Genomic DNA, 18208 nt, shown 5'->3' on the forward strand with positions numbered 1-18208 from the left:
CCCAATCCCCCATTAGTAACTAACCCAATCCCCAAATCATAACAAACCCAATCCCTATTAGTAACTAACCCAATCCCCCATTAGTAACTAACCCAATCCCCCATTAGTAACTAACCCAATCCCCCATTAGTAACTAACCCAATCCCCATTAGTAACTAACCCAATCCCCCATTAGTAACTAACCCAATACCCCACTAGTAACTAACCCGATCCCCCATTAGTAACTAACCCAATCCCCGAATCATAACTAACCCGATTCCCATTAGTAACAACCCGATCCCCATTAGTAACTAACCCAATCCCCCATTAGTATCTAACGCAATCCCCATTAGTAACTAACCCAATCCCCCATTAGTAACTAACCCAATCCCCATTAGTAACTAACCCAATCTCCATTAGTAACTAACCCAATCCCTATTCGTAACTAACCCAATCTCCCATTATTTACTAACCCAATCCCCCATTAGTAACTAACCCAATCCCCAAATCATACCTAACCCAATCCCCATTAGTAACTAACCCAATCCCCCATTAGTAACTAACCCAATCCCCAAATCATAACTAACCCAATCCCCATTAGTAACTAACCCAATCCCCAAATCATACCTAACCCAATCCCCATTAGTAACTAACCCAATCCCCCATTAGTAACTAACCCAATCCCCAAATCATAACTAACCCAATCCCCATTAGTAACTAACCCAATCTCCCATTAGTAACTAACCCAATCCCCCATTAGTAACTAACCCAATCCCCAAATCATAACAAACCCAATCCCCATTAGTAACTAACCCAATCTCCCATTAGTAACTAACCCAATCCCCCATTAGTAACTAACCCAATCCCCCATTAGTAACTAACCCAATCCCCAAATCATACCTAACCCAATCCCCATTAGTAACTAACCCAATCCCCCATTAGTAACTAACCCAATCCCCAAATCATAACTAACCCAATCCCCATTAGTAACTAACCCAATCTCCCATTAGTAACTAACCCAATCCCCCATTAGTAACTAACCCAATCCCCAAATCATAACAAACCCAATCCCCATTAGTAACTAACCCAATCTCCCATTAGTAACTAACCCAATCCCCCATTAGTAACTAACCCAATCCCCAAATCATAACAAACCCAATCCCTATTAGTAACTAACCCAATCCCCCATTAGTAACTAACCCAATCCCCCATTAGTAACTAACCCAATCCCCCATTAGTAACTAACCCAATCCCCATTAGTAACTAACCCAATCTCCCATTAGTAACTAACCCAATCCCCCATTAGTAACTAACCCAATCCCCAAATCATAACTAACTAGAAGTGGGCAGCAAAGGAGTCTGGGAAGGGTTTTTATTTTAACTTTAAAAGTCAGTTACCTGGGAGGTTCCCCCTCATTGATCCACTGGAGCAAGCTGAGAGGGGTGATTGAAAAGCAGCAGTGCTGGTAAGAGATTAATTGGATTAATTGAATTGTTTATTTATTTAATTAGTCAGCTAGTGTGTGTATTTTTTTGGCCTTTACTTTAACAGCAGTTTTTCAAGTTTAAAGTGAAAACTAGAAGTGGGCAGCAAAGGAGTCTGGGAAGGGTTTTTATTTTAACTTTAAAAGTCAGTTACCTGGGAGGTTCCCCCTCAGTAGTAGTTTTTTTTTTTCTCTCGGGCCCCTAGCCCTATAAATTGGTGCAGAGGAGATACCCGATCCTCTACACTGGTAGAGGATCCCACCCTTCCATCCTCCTCTAACCTAATTATAAGTGTGGGGAAGTTTTTTGTTTTCTTTTTTTCTTGCTGGTAATGGCTTCAGGGATGGCAGTTCAGGCAGTATGCTGCATCTCCTGTGGGATGTATGTGGTGAGGAAATCCAGTAGTGTTTCAGGAGATTTTAGTTGTAAGAAGTGCATTAGATTGCAGCTTCTGGAGGAGCGTGTAAAGGAGATGGAGGGGGAGTTAGAGGAACTCCGCATAATTCGGGAGGCGGAGGTGGAAGTTGATAGGAGTTATAGAGAAATAGTAACTCCTAGAAATGAGGCTTGGGTCAATGCCAGGAGGAGGGGTAAGAAGCAATCGGGAAGACAATCCCCTGGGGCGGTTCCCCTCCATAATAGGTTTTCGGTGCTGGAGGCTACAGTTGAGGAGGAATCAACTGAGCATAGAGAGCAGATCTCTGGGGGTGAGCCGAGTGAGAAAGCTCAGGTGGTTCGGGGCTGTAAAAGACTGGGCCTTGTGATTGGGGACTCCACAATTAAGGGGACAGATAGGAGGGTCGGAACTAAAGGTAGGGACTCAGGGTTGGTGTGTTGCCTACCAGGGGCTGGGGTCCGGGATGTGTCTGACAGGGTATTCAGGACTCTTAGGGGGGAGGGAGATAAACCACAAGTTATTGTACATGTGGGGACACACGACATAGGGAGGATAGGGGAAGGGGATATTAGGCAGGGATTTATGGAGTTGGGGTGGAAACTAAAGGCCAAGACTGACAGAGTGGTTATCTCTGGACTCTTGCCTGTACCACGGGATAGTTTAGAGAGGAATAGGGAGAGGGAAGGTTTGAATTCATGGCTGAGGGGATGGTGCAGGAGGAAGGGGTTCAGGTACTTAAGCAATTGGGGCTCGTACTGGGGAAGGTGTGACCTCTATGAGAAGGATGGTCTACACCTTAATCAGAAGGGGACCAATATCCTGGGGGGTAAATTTGCTAAGGCCATGCAGGGAGGTTTAAACTGATTCGGGGGGGGGGAGGGATCCTGAGTAGTGGGGCTGAAAGTGAGGGATGCATGGATGGGGACTGCAATGCACGGCATTGCAGAGGTGGGGTGGAGCAGGGTTTGAAATGTGTATACTTCAATGCCAGGAGTATTCGCAATAAAGTGGGTGAACTTGCAGCGTGGATCAGTACCTGGGACTTCGATGTTGTGGCTATTTCAGAGACATGGATAGAGCAGGGGCAGGAATGGATGCTGCAGGTCCCGGGGTTCAAATGTTTTAGTCGAAGTAGGGAAGGAGGTAGAAGAGGGGGAGGGGTAGCATTATTGGTCAGAGATTGTATCACAGTGTCAGAGAGGAGGTTTGATGAGGACTTATCTGTTGAGGTAGTATGGGCGGAGATTAGAAATAGGAGAGGAGAGGTCACCCTGTTGGGAGTCTTTTATAGACCTCCTAAAAGTTCTAGAGAGGTTGAGGAAAGGATTGCGGAGTCAATCCTGCTTAGGAGTGAAAGTAATAGGGCAATTGTTATGGGGGATTTTAACTTGACTAATATTGACTGGAATTGTTATAGCTCTAGCTCGTTAGAGGGGTCAGTTTTTGTTCAAAGCGTGCAGGAAGGTTTTTTGACTCAGTATGTAGACAGGCCAACTAGAGGTGAGGCTATATTGGATCTGGTGCTGGGAAATGAGCCAGACCAGGTGCTAGACTTGGAAGTTGGTGTGCATTTTGGTGATAGTGACCACAATTCGGTTACGTTCACCTTAGTGATGGAAAGGGATAGGCATGAACCTCGGGCCAGTGGTTTTAGCTGGGGGAAGGGTAATTATGAGGCTATTAGGAGAGAATTAGGAAACATAGGTTGGACTAGGAGATTACAGGGACTGGGAACGTCCGACATGTGGAGTTTTTTCAAGGAGCAGCTACTGCGAGTCTGTGATAGGTATGTCCCTGTCAGGCAAGGAGGAATTGGTAGGGCTAGGGAACCGTGGTGCACCAAAAAAGTTTCTTTGTTGGTTAAAAAGAAAAAGGAGGCTTATGTTCGGATGAGACGTGAGCACTCGGGTAGTGCACTAGAAAGCTTTAGATTGGCTAAGAGGGAGTTGAAGAGCGAGCTTAGAAGGGCTAAAAGGGGACATGAGAAGACTTTGGCGGATAGGGTTAAAGAGAATCCTAAGGCGTTCTATAGGTATGTCAAGAACAGAAGGTTGGTTAGGGCAAGTTTAGGGCCAGTTATAGATGGCAGAGGGAAGTTATGTGTGGAACCGGAGGAGATTGGTGAAGCATTGAACCAATATTTCTCTTCGGTGTTCACGCAAGGGGACATGAATATAGCTGAGGAGGACACTGGGTTGCAAGGGAGTAGAATAGACAGTATTACAGTTGATAAGGAGGATGTGCAGGATATTCTGGAGGGTCTGAAAATAGATAAATCCCCTGGTCCGGATGGGATTTATCCAAGGATTCTCTGGGAGGCAAGAGAAGTGATTGCAGCGCCTCTGGCTCTGATCTTCAGGTCGTCGTTGGCCTCTGGTATAGTACCAGAAGATTGGAGGTTAGCGAATGTTGTCCCATTGTTTAAGAAGGGGAACAGAGACTTCCCCGGGAATTATAGACCGGTGAGTCTCACTTCTGTTGTCGGCAAGATGTTGGAAAAAATTATAAGGGATAGGATTTATAGTTATTTGGAGAGTAATGAATTGATAGGTGATAGTCAGCATGGTTTTGTGGCAGGTAGGTCGTGCCTTACTAACCTTATTGAGTTTTTTGAGAAAGTGACCAAGGAGGTGGATGGGGGCAAGGCAGTGGACGTGGTATATATGGATTTTAGTAAGGCGTTTGATAAGGTTCACCATGGTAGGCTTCTGCAGAAAATGCAGATGTATGGGATTGGGGGTGATCTAGGAAATTGGATCAGGAATTGGCTAGCGGATAGGAAACAGAGGGTGGTGGTTGATAGTAAATATTCATCATGGAGTGCGGTTACAAGTGGTGTACCTCAGGGATCTGTTTTGGGGCCACTGCTGTTTGTAATATTTATTAATGATCTGGATGAGGGTATAGTTGGGTGGATTAGCAAATTTGCTGATGACACCAAAGTCGGTGGTGTGGTAGACAGTGAGGAAGGGTGTCGTAGTCTGCAGGAAGACTTAGACAGGTTGCAAAGTTGGGCCGAGAGGTGGCGGATGGAGTTTAATGCGGAGAAGTGTGAGGTAATTCACTTTGGTAGGAATAACAGGTGTGTTGAGTATAGGGCTAACGGGAGGACTTTGAATAGTGTGGAGGAGCAGAGGGATCTAGGTGTATGTGTGCATAGATCCCTGAAAGTTGGGAATCAAGTAGATAAGGTTGTTAAGAAGGCATATGGTGTCTTGGCGTTTATTGGTAGGGGGATTGAATTTAGGAGTCGTAGCGTTATGTTGCAACTGTACACAACTCTGGTGCGGCCGCACTTGGAGTACTGTGTGCAGTTCTGGTCCCCACATTACAGGAAGGATGTGGAGGCTTTGGAGAGGGTGCAGAGGAGGTTTACCAGGATGTTGCCTGGTATGGAGGGGAGATCCTATGAGGAGAGGCTGAGGGATTTGGGATTGTTTTCGCTGGAAAGGCGGCGGCTAAGAGGGGATCTTATTGAAACATATAAGATGATTAGAGGTTTAGATAGGGTGGATAGTGATAGCCTTTTTCCTCTGATGGAGAAATCCAGCACGAGGGGGCATGGCTTTAAATTGAGGGGGGGTAGTTATAGAACCGATGTCAGGGGTAGGTTCTTTACCCAGAGGGTGGTGAGGGATTGGAATGCCCTGCCAGCATCAGTAGTAAATGCGCCTAGTTTGGGGGCTTTTAAGAGATCCGTAGATAGGTTCATGGACGAAAAGAAATTGGTTTAGGTTGGAGGGTCACAGTTTTTTTTTTTAACTGGTCGGTGCAACATCGTGGGCCGAAGGGCCTGTTCTGCGCTGTAATGTTCTATGTTCTATGTTCTATGTTCTAACCCAATCCCCCATTAGTAACTAACCCAATCCCCCATTAGTAACTAACCCAATCCCCATTAGTAACTAACCCAATCCCCCATTAGTAACTAACCCAATCCCCATTAGTAACTAACCCAATCCCCCATTAGTAACTAACCCAATCCCCCATTAGTAACTAACCCGATCCCCCATTAGTAACTAACGCAATCCCCGAATCATAACTAACCCGATCCCCATTAGTAACAACCCGATCCCCATTAGTAACTAACCCAATCCCCCATTAGTAACTAACCCAATCCCCATTAGTAACTAACCCAATCCTCATTAGTAACTAACCCAATCCCCATTAGTAACTAACCCGATCCCCATTAGTAACTAACCCAATCCCCCATTAGTAACTAACCCAATCCTCATTAGTAACTAACCCAATCCCCATTAGTAACTAACCCAATCCTCATTAGTAACTAACCCAATCTCCATTAGTAACTAACCCAATCCCTATTCGTAACTAACCCAATCTCCCATTATTTACTAACCCAATCCCCCATTAGTAACTAACCCAATCCCCAAATCATACCTAACCCAATCCCCATTAGTAACTAACCCAATCCCCCATTAGTAACTAACCGAATCCCCAAATCATAACTAACCCAATCCCCATTAGTAACTAACCCAATCTCCCATTAGTAACTAACCCAATCCCCCATTAGTAACTAACCCAATCCCCAAATCATAACTAACCCAATCCCTATTAGTAACTAACCCAATCCCCCATTAGTAACTAACCCAATCCCCCATTCGTAACTAACCCAATCCCCCATTAGTAACTAACCCAATCCCCATTAGTAACTAACCCAATCCCCCATTAGTAACTAACCCAATACCGATTAGTAACTAACCCAATCCCCCATTAGTAACTAACCCAATCCCCCACTAGTAACTAACCCGATCCCCCATTAGTAACTAACCCAAACCCCGAATCATAACTAACCCGATCCCCATTAGTAACAACCTGATCCCCATTAGTAACTAACCCAATCCCCCATTAGTATCTAACCCAATCCCCATTAGTAACTAACCCAATCCCCCATTAGTAACTAACCCAATCCCCATTAGTAACTAACCCAATCTCCATTAGTAACTAACCCAATCCCTATTCGTAACTAACCCAATCTCCCATTATTTACTAACCCAATCCCCCATTAGTAACTAACCCAATCCCCAAATCATACCTAACCCAATCCCCATTAGTAACTAACCCAATCCCCCATTAGTAACTAACCCAATCCCCAAATCATAACTAACCCAATCCCCATTAGTAACTAACCCAATCTCCCATTAGTAACTAACCCAATCCCCGATTAGTAACTAACCCAATCCCCAAATCATAACAAACCCAATCCCTATTAGTAACTAACCCAATCCCCCATTAGTAACTAACCCAATCCCCCATTAGTAACTAACCCAATCCCCCATTAGTAACTAACCCAATCCCCCATTAGTAACTAACCCAATCCCCCATTAGTAACTAACCCAATCCCCAAATCATAACTAACCCAATCCCCCATTAGTAACTAACCCAATCCCCCATTAGTAACTAACCCAATCCCCCATTAGTAACTAACCCAATCCCCATTAGTAACTAACCCAATCCCCCATTAGTAACTAACCCAATCCCCATTAGTAACTAACCCAATCCCCCATTAGTAACTAACCCAATCCCCCATTAGTAACTAACCCGATCCCCCATTAGTAACTAACCCAATCCCCGAATCATAACTAACCCGATCCCCATTAGTAACAACCCGATCCCCATTAGTACTAACCCAATCCCCCATTAGTAACTAACCCAATCCCCATTAGTAACTAACCCAATCCTCATTAGTAACTAACCCAATCCCCATTAGTAACTAACCCGATCCCCATTAGTAACTAACCCAATCCCCCTTAGTAACTAACCCAATCCTCATTAGTAACTAACCCAATCCCCATTAGTAACTAACGCAATCCCCATTAGTAACTAACCCAATCCCCATTAGTAACTAACCCAATCCCCCATTAGTAACTAACCCAATCCCCATTTGAACTAACCCAATCCCTATTAGTAACTAACCCAATCCCCCATTAGTAACTAACCCAATCCCCAAATCATAACTAACCCAATCCCCATTAGTAACTAACCCAATCCCCCATTAGTAACTAACCCAATCCCCAAATCATAACTAACCCATTCCCCATTAGTAACTAACCCAATCCCCATTAGTAACTAACCCAATCCCCATTAGTAACTAACCCAATCCCCCATTAGTAACTAACCCAATCCCCCATTAGTAACTAACCCAATCCCCCATTAGTATCTAACCCAATCCCCATTAGTAACTAACCCAATCTCCCATTAGTAACTAACCCAATCCCCATTAGTAACTAACCCAATCTCCATTAGTAACTAACCCAATCCCTATTCGTAACTAACCCAATCTCCCATTATTTACTAACCCAATCCCCCATTAGTAACTAACCCAATCCCCAAATCATACCTAACCCAATCCCCATTAGTAACTAACCCAATCCCCCATTAGTAACTAACCCAATCCCCAAATCATAACTAACCCAATCCCCATTAGTAACTAACCCAATCTCCCATTAGTAACTAACCCAATCCCCCATTAGTAACTAACCCAATCCCCAAATCATAACTAACCCAATCCCTATTAGTAACTAACCCAATCCCCCATTAGTAACTAACCCAATCCCCCATTAGTAACTAACCCAATCCCCCATTAGTAACTAAGCCAATCCCCATTAGTAACTAACCCAATCCCCCATTAGTAACTAACCCAATCCCCATTAGTAACTAACCCAATCCCCCATTAGTAACTAACCCAATCCCCCACTAGTAACTAACCCGATCCCCCATTAGTAACTAACCCAATCCCCGAATCATAACTAACCCGATCCCCATTAGTAACAACCCGATCCCCATTAGTAACTAACCCAATCCTCCATTAGTATCTAACCCAATCCCCATTAGTAACTAACCCAATCCCCCATTAGTAACTAACCCAATCCCCAAATCATAACAAACCCAATCCCTATTAGTAACTAACCCAATCCCGCATTAGTAACTAACCAATCCCCCATTAGTAACTAACCCGATCCCCCATTAGTAACTAACCCAATCCCCATTAGTAACTAACCCAATCCCCAAATCATAACTAACCCAATCCCTATTAGTAACTAACCCAATCCCCCATTAGTAACTAACCCAATCCCCCATTCGTAACTAACCCAATCCCCCATTAGTAACTAACCCAATCCCCATTAGTAACTAACCCAATCCCCCATTAGTAACTAACCCAATACCGATTAGTAACTAACCCAATCCCCCATTAGTAACTAACCCAATCCCCCACTAGTAACTAACCCGATCCCCCATTAGTAACTAACCCAAACCCCGAATCATAACTAACCCGATCCCCATTAGTAACAACCTGATCCCCATTAGTAACTAACCCAATCCCCCATTAGTATCTAACCCAATCCCCATTAGTAACTAACCCAATCCCCCATTAGTAACTAACCCAATCCCCATTAGTAACTAACCCAATCTCCATTAGTAACTAACCCAATCCCTATTCGTAACTAACCCAATCTCCCATTATTTACTAACCCAATCCCCCATTAGTAACGAACCCAATCCCCAAATCATACCTAACCCAATCCCCATTAGTAACTAACCCAATCCCCCATTAGTAACTAACCCAATCCCCAAATCATAACTAACCCAATCCCCATTAGTAACTAACCCAATCTCCCATTAGTAACTAACCCAATCCCCGATTAGTAACTAACCCAATCCCCAAATCATAACAAACCCAATCCCTATTAGTAACTAACCCAATCCCCCATTAGTAACTAACCCAATCCCCCATTAGTAACTAACCCAATCCCCCATTAGTAACTAACCCAATCCCCCACTAGTAACTAACCCAATCCCCCATTAGTAACTAACCCAATCCCCAAATCATAACTAACCCAATCCCCCATTAGTAACTAACCCAATCCCCCATTAGTAACTAACCCAATCCCCCATTAGTAACTAACCCAATCCCCCATTAGTAACTAACCCAATCCCCATTAGTAACTAACCCAATCCCCCATTAGTAACTAACCCAATCCCCCATTAGTAACTAACCCGATCCCCCATTAGTAACTAACCCAATCCCCGAATCATAACTAACCCGATCCCCATTAGTAACAACCCGATCCCCATTAGTACTAACCCAATCCCCCATTAGTAACTAACCCAATCCCCATTAGTAACTAACCCAATCCTCATTAGTAACTAACCCAATCCCCATTAGTAACTAACCCGATCCCCATTAGTAACTAACCCAATCCCCCTTAGTAACTAACCCAATCCTCATTAGTAACTAACCCAATCCCCATTAGTAACTAACGCAATCCCCATTAGTAACTAACCCAATCCCCATTAGTAACTAACCCAATCCCCCATTAGTAACTAACCCAATCCCCATTTGAACTAACCCAATCCCTATTAGTAACTAACCCAATCCCCCATTAGTAACTAACCCAATCCCCAAATCATAACTAACCCAATCCCCATTAGTAACTAACCCAATCCCCCATTAGTAACTAACCCAATCCCCAAATCATAACTAACCCATTCCCCATTAGTAACTAACCCAATCCCCATTAGTAACTAACCCAATCCCCATTAGTAACTAACCCAATCCCCCATTAGTAACTAACCCAATCCCCCATTAGTAACTAACCCAATCCCCCATTAGTATCTAACCCAATCCCCATTAGTAACTAACCCAATCTCCCATTAGTAACTAACCCAATCCCCATTAGTAACTAACCCAATCTCCATTAGTAACTAACCCAATCCCTATTCGTAACTAACCCAATCTCCCATTATTTACTAACCCAATCCCCCATTAGTAACTAACCCAATCCCCAAATCATACCTAACCCAATCCCCATTAGTAACTAACCCAATCCCCCATTAGTAACTAACCCAATCCCCAAATCATAACTAACCCAATCCCCATTAGTAACTAACCCAATCTCCCATTAGTAACTAACCCAATCCCCCATTAGTAACTAACCCAATCCCCAAATCATAACTAACCCAATCCCTATTAGTAACTAACCCAATCCCCCATTAGTAACTAACCCAATCCCCCATTAGTAACTAACCCAATCCCCCATTAGTAACTAAGCCAATCCCCATTAGTAACTAACCCAATCCCCCATTAGTAACTAACCCAATCCCCATTAGTAACTAACCCAATCCCCCATTAGTAACTAACCCAATCCCCCACTAGTAACTAACCCGATCCCCCATTAGTAACTAACCCAATCCCCGAATCATAACTAACCCGATCCCCATTAGTAACAACCCGATCCCCATTAGTAACTAACCCAATCCTCCATTAGTATCTAACCCAATCCCCATTAGTAACTAACCCAATCCCCCATTAGTAACTAACCCAATCCCCAAATCATAACAAACCCAATCCCTATTAGTAACTAACCCAATCCCGCATTAGTAACTAACCAATCCCCCATTAGTAACTAACCCGATCCCCCATTAGTAACTAACCCAATCCCCATTAGTAACTAACCCAATCCCCCATTAGTAACTAACCCAATCCCCATTAGTAACTAACCCAATCCCCCATTAGTAACTAACCCAATCCCCCACTAGTAACTAACCCGATCCCCCATTAGTAACTAACCCAATCCCCGAATCATAACTAACCCAATCCCCATTAGTAACAACCCGATCCCCCATTAGTAACTAACCCGATCCCCCATTAGTAACTAACCCAATCCTCATTAGTAACTAACCCAATCCTCATTAGTAACTAACCCAATCCCCATTAGTAACTAACCCGATCCCCATTAGTAACTAACCCAATCCCCCATTAGTAACTAACCCAATTCTCATTAGTAACTAACCCAATCCCCCATTAGTAACTAAGCCAATCCCCCATTAGTAACTAACCCAATCCCCCATTAGTAACTAAGCCAATCCCCCATTAGTAACTAAGCCAATCCCCCATTAGTAACTAACCCAATCCCCCTTAGTAACTAACCCAATCCCCCATTAGTAACTAACCCATTCCCCATTAGTAACTAACCCAATCCCCCATTAGTAACTAACCCGATCCCCATTAGTAACTAACCCAATCCCCATTAGTAACTAACCCAATCCCCATTAGTAAATAACCCATACCCCATTACTAACTAACCCAATCCCCATTAGTAGCTAACCCATTCCCCATTAGTAACTAACCCAATCCCCCATTAGTAACTAACCCGATCCCCATTAGTAACTAACCCAATCCCCATTAGTAACTAACCCAATCCCCATCAGTAACTAACCCAGTCCCCATTAGTAACTAACCCAATCCCCATTAGTAACTAACCCAATCCCCCATTAGTAACTAACCCAATCCCCATTAGTAACTAACCCAATCCCCATTAGTAACTAACCCAGTCCCCATTAGTAACTAACCCAATCCCCATCAGTAACTAAGCCAATCTCCCCCGAGTGATAGGTAACGAGCCGGATCGCTCTCTCGCTGTGTGGTCTCGGAGTGAATCGAGTTGTTATTTTCCTACAGGGAGTCACGGACTCAGAGAAGCGAATCCAACACCTCTCCCTGGAGAACGACAGCCTCAAACAGAACCTAAGCGTTACACAGAGTCTACTCCAACAACTCTCCAGCCTTCCCCTACAACCCTCCACCCAACTCCTCAAGGTGAGGGTGCTTGAGGCAGTGCCAGGGACTGGGGGGGGGGGCATTCAGTGGTGAGTGGGGGGAGGGGGTAGGTTGTGATGTGCTTTTGAGGGGTGTGAGGCGGATGGGGGGGTGAGGGCGGTGAGTGGTGTGGGGGGTAAACCTCTGACAGTGCACCACTCCTTCAGTACGGACCCACTGACAGTGCAGCACTCCCTCGCTACTGACCCTCTGACAGTGCAGCGCTCCCTCAGCACTGACCCTCTGACGGTGCGGCACTCCCTCAGTACTGACCCTCTGACAGTGCAGCACTCCCTCAGTACTGACCCTTTGACAGTGCAGCACTCCCTCAGCACTGACCCTCTGACGGTGCGGCACTCCCTCAGTACTGACCCTCTGACAGTGCAGCACTCCCTCAGCACTGACCCTCTGACAGTGCAGCGCTCCCGTAGCACTGACCCTCTGACAGTGCGGCACTCCCTCAGCACTGACCCTCTGACAGTGCAGCGCTCCCGTAGCACTGACCCTCTGACAGTGCAGCACTCCCTCAGTACTGACCCTCTGACAGCGCAACACTCCCTCAGCAATGACCCTCTGACGGCACGGTGCTCCCTCAGCACTAACCCTCTGACAGTGCACCACTCCTTCAGTACTGACCCTCTGACAGTGCAGCACTCCCTCGCTACTGACCCTCTGACAGTGCGGCACTCCCTCAGCACTGACCCTCTGACAGTGCGGCACTCCCTCAGTACTGACCCTCTGACAGTGCGGCACTCCCTCAGCACTAACCCTCTGACAGTGCGGCACTCCCTCAGTACTGACCCTCTGACAGTGCGGCACTCCCTCAGCACTAACCCTCTGACAGTGCGGAACTCCCTCAGTACTGACCCTCTGACAGTGCGGCACTCCCTCAGCACTGACCCTCTGACAGTGCGGCACTCCCTCAGTACTGACCCTCTGACAGTGCAGCACTCCCTCAGCACTGACCCTCTGACAGTGCAGCACTCCCTCAGTACTGACCCTCTGACAGTGCGGCACTCCCTCAGCACTGACCCTCTGACAGTGCGGCACTCCCTCAGCACTGACCCTCTGACAGTGCAGCACTCCCTCAGTACTGACCCTCTGACAGTGCGGCACTCCCTCAGCACTGACCCTCTGACAGTGCGGCACTCCCTCAGTACTGACCCTCTGACAGTGCAGCACTCCCTCAGCACCGACCCTCTGACAGTGCGGCACTCCCTCAGCACTGACCCTCTGACAGTGCAGCACTCCCTCAGCACTGACCCTCTGACAGTGCAGCACTCCCTCAGTACTGACCCTCTGACAGTGCGGCACTCCCTCAGTACTGACCCTCTGACAGTGCTGCACTCCCTCAGCACTGACCCTCTGACAGTGCAGCACTCCCTCAGTACTGACCCTCTGACAGTGCGACACTCCCTCAGCACTGACCCTCTGACAGGGCACACTCCAGACTTGGAGATGGTGGACTGGATTTTGGGAGTCAGGAGGTGAGTTACTTACCGCAGGACTCCCAGTCTCTGACGTGCCTTTTTTTCATTCATTTTACGGGATACGGGCATCTATTCCATCGTGCCCTCCATTTCGCCCACATTGCTGTGGCTCTGGAGTCACATGTAGGCCAGACTGGGTAAGGATGGCAGATTTCCTCCCTAAAGGACATTAGTGAACCAGATGGGTTTCTCCGACAATCGACAATGGATTCATGGTCATCAGTGGATTCTTAATTCCAGATTTTTATTTAATTCAAGTTTTGCCAGCTTCCGTGGTGGGATTCGAACCTGGGTCCCTGGAACATTACCCTGGGTCTCTGGATTTCCCATTGACAAATCCCCAACGCCAGTGCCTTGTAGCCAGAGTATTTATATGACATAGAACATAGAACATAGAAAGCCACAGCACAAACAGGCCCTTCGGCCCACAAGTTGCGCCGATCACATCCCCACCTCTAGGCCTATCTATAGCCCTCAATCCCATTAAATCCCATGTACTCATCCAGAAGTCTCTTAAAAGACCCCAACGTGTTTGCCTCCACCACCACCGACGTCAGCCGATTCCACTCACCCACCACCCTCTGAGTGAAAAACTTACCCCTGACATCTCCTCTGTACCTACCCCCCAGCACCTTAAACCTGTGTCCTCTCGTAGCAACCATTTCAGCCCTTGGAAATAGCCTCTGAGAGTCTACCCTATCCAGACCTCTCAACATCTTGTAAATCTCTATCAGGTCACCTCTCATCCTTCGTCTCTCCAGGGAGAAGAGACCAAGCTCCCTCAACCTATCCTCATAAGGCATGCCCCCCAATCCAGGCAACATCCTTGTAAATCTCCTCTGCACCCTTTCAATGGCTTCAACATCTTTCCTGTAATGAGGTGACCAGAACTGCGTGCAGTACTCCAAGTGGGGTCTAACCAGGGTCCTATAAAGCTGCAGCATTATCTCCCGACTCCTAAACTCAATCCCTCGATTAATGAAGGCCAGTACGCCGTACGCCTTCTTGACCGCATCCTCCACCTGCGAGGCCGATTTAAGAGTCCTATGGACCCGGACCCCAAGGTCCTTCTGATCCTCTACACTGCTAAGAATGGTACCCTTCATATTATACTGCTGCTTCATCCCATTGGATCTGCCAAAATGGATCACCACACACTTATCCGGGTTGAAGTCCATCTGCCACTTCTCCGCCCAGTCTTGCATTCTATCTATGTCTCGCTGCAACTTCTGACATCCCTCCAAACTATCCACAACACCACCTACCTTGGTGTCGTCAGCAAACTTACCAACCCATCCCTCCACTTCCTCATCCAGGTCATTTATGAAAATGACAAACAGCAAGGGTCCCAGAACAGATCCCTGGGGCACTCCACTGGTCACTGACCTCCATGCAGAGAAAGACCCCTCCACAGCCACTCTCTGCCTTCTGCAGGCAAGCCAGTTCTGGATCCACAAGGCAACAGCCCCTTGGATCCCATGCCCTCTCACTTTCTCAAGAAGTCTTGCATGGGGGACCTTATCGAACGCCTTGCTGAAGTCCATATAGACCACATCCACCGCTCTTCCTTCGTCAATGTGTTTGGTCACATTTTCAAAGAACTCAACCAGGCTCGTAAGGCATGACCTGCCCTTGACAAAGCCGTGCTGACTTCTTTTGATCATACTAAACTTCTCTAGATGATCATAAATCCTGTCTCTCAGGATCCTCTCCATCAACTTACCAACCACTGAGGTTAGACTCACCGGTCGGTAATTTCCCGGGCTGTCCCTGTTCCCTTTCTTGAATATAGGGACCACATCTGCAATCCTCCAATCCTCCGGAACCTCTCCCGTCTCCATCGACGATGCAAAGATCATCGCCAAAGGCTCCGCAATCTCCTCCCTCGCCTCCCACAGTAACCTGGGGTACATCCCATCCGGTCCCGGCGACTTACCAACCTTGATGCCATTCAATAGTTCCAACACATCCTCTTTCTTTATGTCCACATGCTCGATCCTTTCTGTCCACCGCAAACCAGCAGTACAACCACCCAGATCCCTTTCCACCGTGAATACCGAGGTAAAGTATTCATTAAGCAGCTCCGCCATTTCTAACGGTTCCGCACAAACTTTTCCTCCTTCACCTTTTAAGGGTCCAGTTCGGTATCTGGTCAATGCGAACCCCCAGCATGTTGACAGTGGGGGATTCAGTGATGGTTACACCATTGAATGTCATGAGGCGATGGTTAGGTTCTCTCTTGTTGGTCATTGTCTGGCATTTGGGTGGCACGAAATTTACCTGCCACTGTTCACAGAAACTGCTTCTAGCTCATTGGCATCCTTAATGAGGCCAGGAGCTGAGTGACTCTGGCGGAACCCAAACTGAGTGTCGGTGAGCAGGTTATAGCTGAGTAAACGTTTCTTTATTCGTCACAAGTAAGGCTTACACTAACACTGCAATGAAGTTACTGTGAAAATCCCCTAGTCGCCACACTCCGGCGCCTGTTCGGGTTAATGCACATAACCCGCAAGTCTTTCGGACTGTGGGAGGAAACCGGAGCACCCGGAGGAAACCCACGCAGACACGGGGAGAACATGCAAACTCCGCACAGACAGTGACCCAAGCCGGGAATCGAACCCGGGTCAATGGCACTGTGAGGCAGCAGTGCTAACCACTGTGTCACCGTGCCAACCCTGTGCTGCTTGATCGCACCGTTGGTGACCCCCCTCCATCAGTTTACAATGACAGAAGTGGAAGTTATTGTCAATGGGAAGGTCGGGGGGGCGGAGAAGGAATTTTGTCGCTGCAGGTTTCAAATTCCTCTTGCAGGAAAACAAGGAGCTGAGGTCAAAGGTCCAAGATCTGGAGGAGACACTGCAGCAGAGGCTGGAGCAGTTACTGCAGCTGGAGACACAGATGAGTAAGATGCAGTGGAGGAACGAGGGTGAAGTGAGGCAGCTGGTGGACACAATGCGAGGGCTTCAACTCGAGTTTGAACAACATCGAGAACGGACACCAGAAATACAGGTACTGCACGGGTATGTGAGCGAGAGGGAGAGTGTGAACTAGTGTGTGAGTGTGCAACAGGGGGACTGTGAACTAGTGTGTGAGTGTGCAACAGGGAGAGTGTGAACTAGTGTGTGAGTGTGAACTAGTGTGTGAGTGTGCAACAGGGGGACTGTGAACTAGTGTGAGAGTGTGAACTAGTGTGTGAGTGTGCAACAGGGGGACTGTGAACTAGTGTGAGAGTGTGAACTAGTGTGTGAGTGTGCAACAGGGGGACTGTGAACTAGTGTGAGAGTGTGAACTAGTGTGTGAGTGTGCAACAGGGGGACTGTGAACTAGTGTGTGAGTGTACAACAGGGAGACTGTGAACTAGTGTGAGAGTGTGCAACAGGGAGAGTGTGAACTAGTGTGTGAGTGTACAACAGGGGGACTGTGAACTAGTGCGAGAGTGTGCAAAAGGGGGACTGTGAACTAGTGTGTGAGTGTACAACAGGGGGACTGTGAACTAGTGTGCGGGTGTGCAACAGGGGGACTGTGAACTAGTGTGCGGGTGTGCAACAGGGAGAGTGTGAACTAGTGTAAGAGTGTGCAACAGGGGGACCGTGAACTAGTGCGAGAGTGTGCAACAGGGAGAGTGTGAACTAGTGCGAGAGTGTGCAACAGGGAGAGTGTGAACTAGTGTGCAAGTGTGCAACAGGGAGAGTGAGCGATTATGAAGTGTTTCGAAAGGTTAGTCACGGCACGAATCAATTCCAGCCTCCCAGTCTACCTGGATCCACTACAGTTTGCCTATCGCCGCAACAGGTCCACAGCAGACACCATTTCCCTGGCCCGGCACTCAATCCTGGAACACCTAGATAACAAGGACACCTATGTCAGACTCCTATTTATTGACGACAGCTCAGCCTTCAACACCATTATTCCCACGAAATTTATCTCCAAACTCCGTGGCCTGGGCCTCGGCTCCCCCTCTGCGGCTGGATCCTGAACTTCCTAACCCACAGACCACAATCAGTAAGGATAGGCAACAACACCTCCTCCACGATCATCCTCAACACCGGTGCCCCACAAGACTGTGTTCTCAGCCCCCTACTATACTCCTTATACACCAATGACTGTGCGGCCAAATTCCCCTCCAACTCGATTTTCAAGTTTGCTGATGACATCACCATAGTGGGTCGGATCTCAAACAATGACGAGACAGAGTACAGGAATGAGATAGAGAATCTGGTGAACTGGTGCGGCAACAATAAT

General features: G+C 46.9%; 1 protein-coding gene across 1 annotated transcript in view; it reads left to right on the forward strand.

The window, feature by feature from the left end:
* The window catches only part of LOC144488720 (kinesin-like protein KIFC3), a gene marked incomplete at both ends in the record, with an annotated part of 71211 nt that overhangs the window by 12117 nt on the left and 40886 nt on the right, over positions 1-18208 (forward strand). The window contains 2 exons of the mRNA XM_078206820.1: positions 12339-12476; positions 16778-16975. Coding sequence (XP_078062946.1) covers positions 12339-12476; positions 16778-16975 — 336 coding nt within the window. The remainder of the gene's footprint in view (positions 1-12338; positions 12477-16777; positions 16976-18208) is intronic.

The sequence above is a fragment of the Mustelus asterias genome, unplaced genomic scaffold (assembly GCF_964213995.1).
Source record: "Mustelus asterias unplaced genomic scaffold, sMusAst1.hap1.1 HAP1_SCAFFOLD_1806, whole genome shotgun sequence".
Classification (NCBI taxonomy): Eukaryota; Metazoa; Chordata; class Chondrichthyes; order Carcharhiniformes; family Triakidae; genus Mustelus; species Mustelus asterias.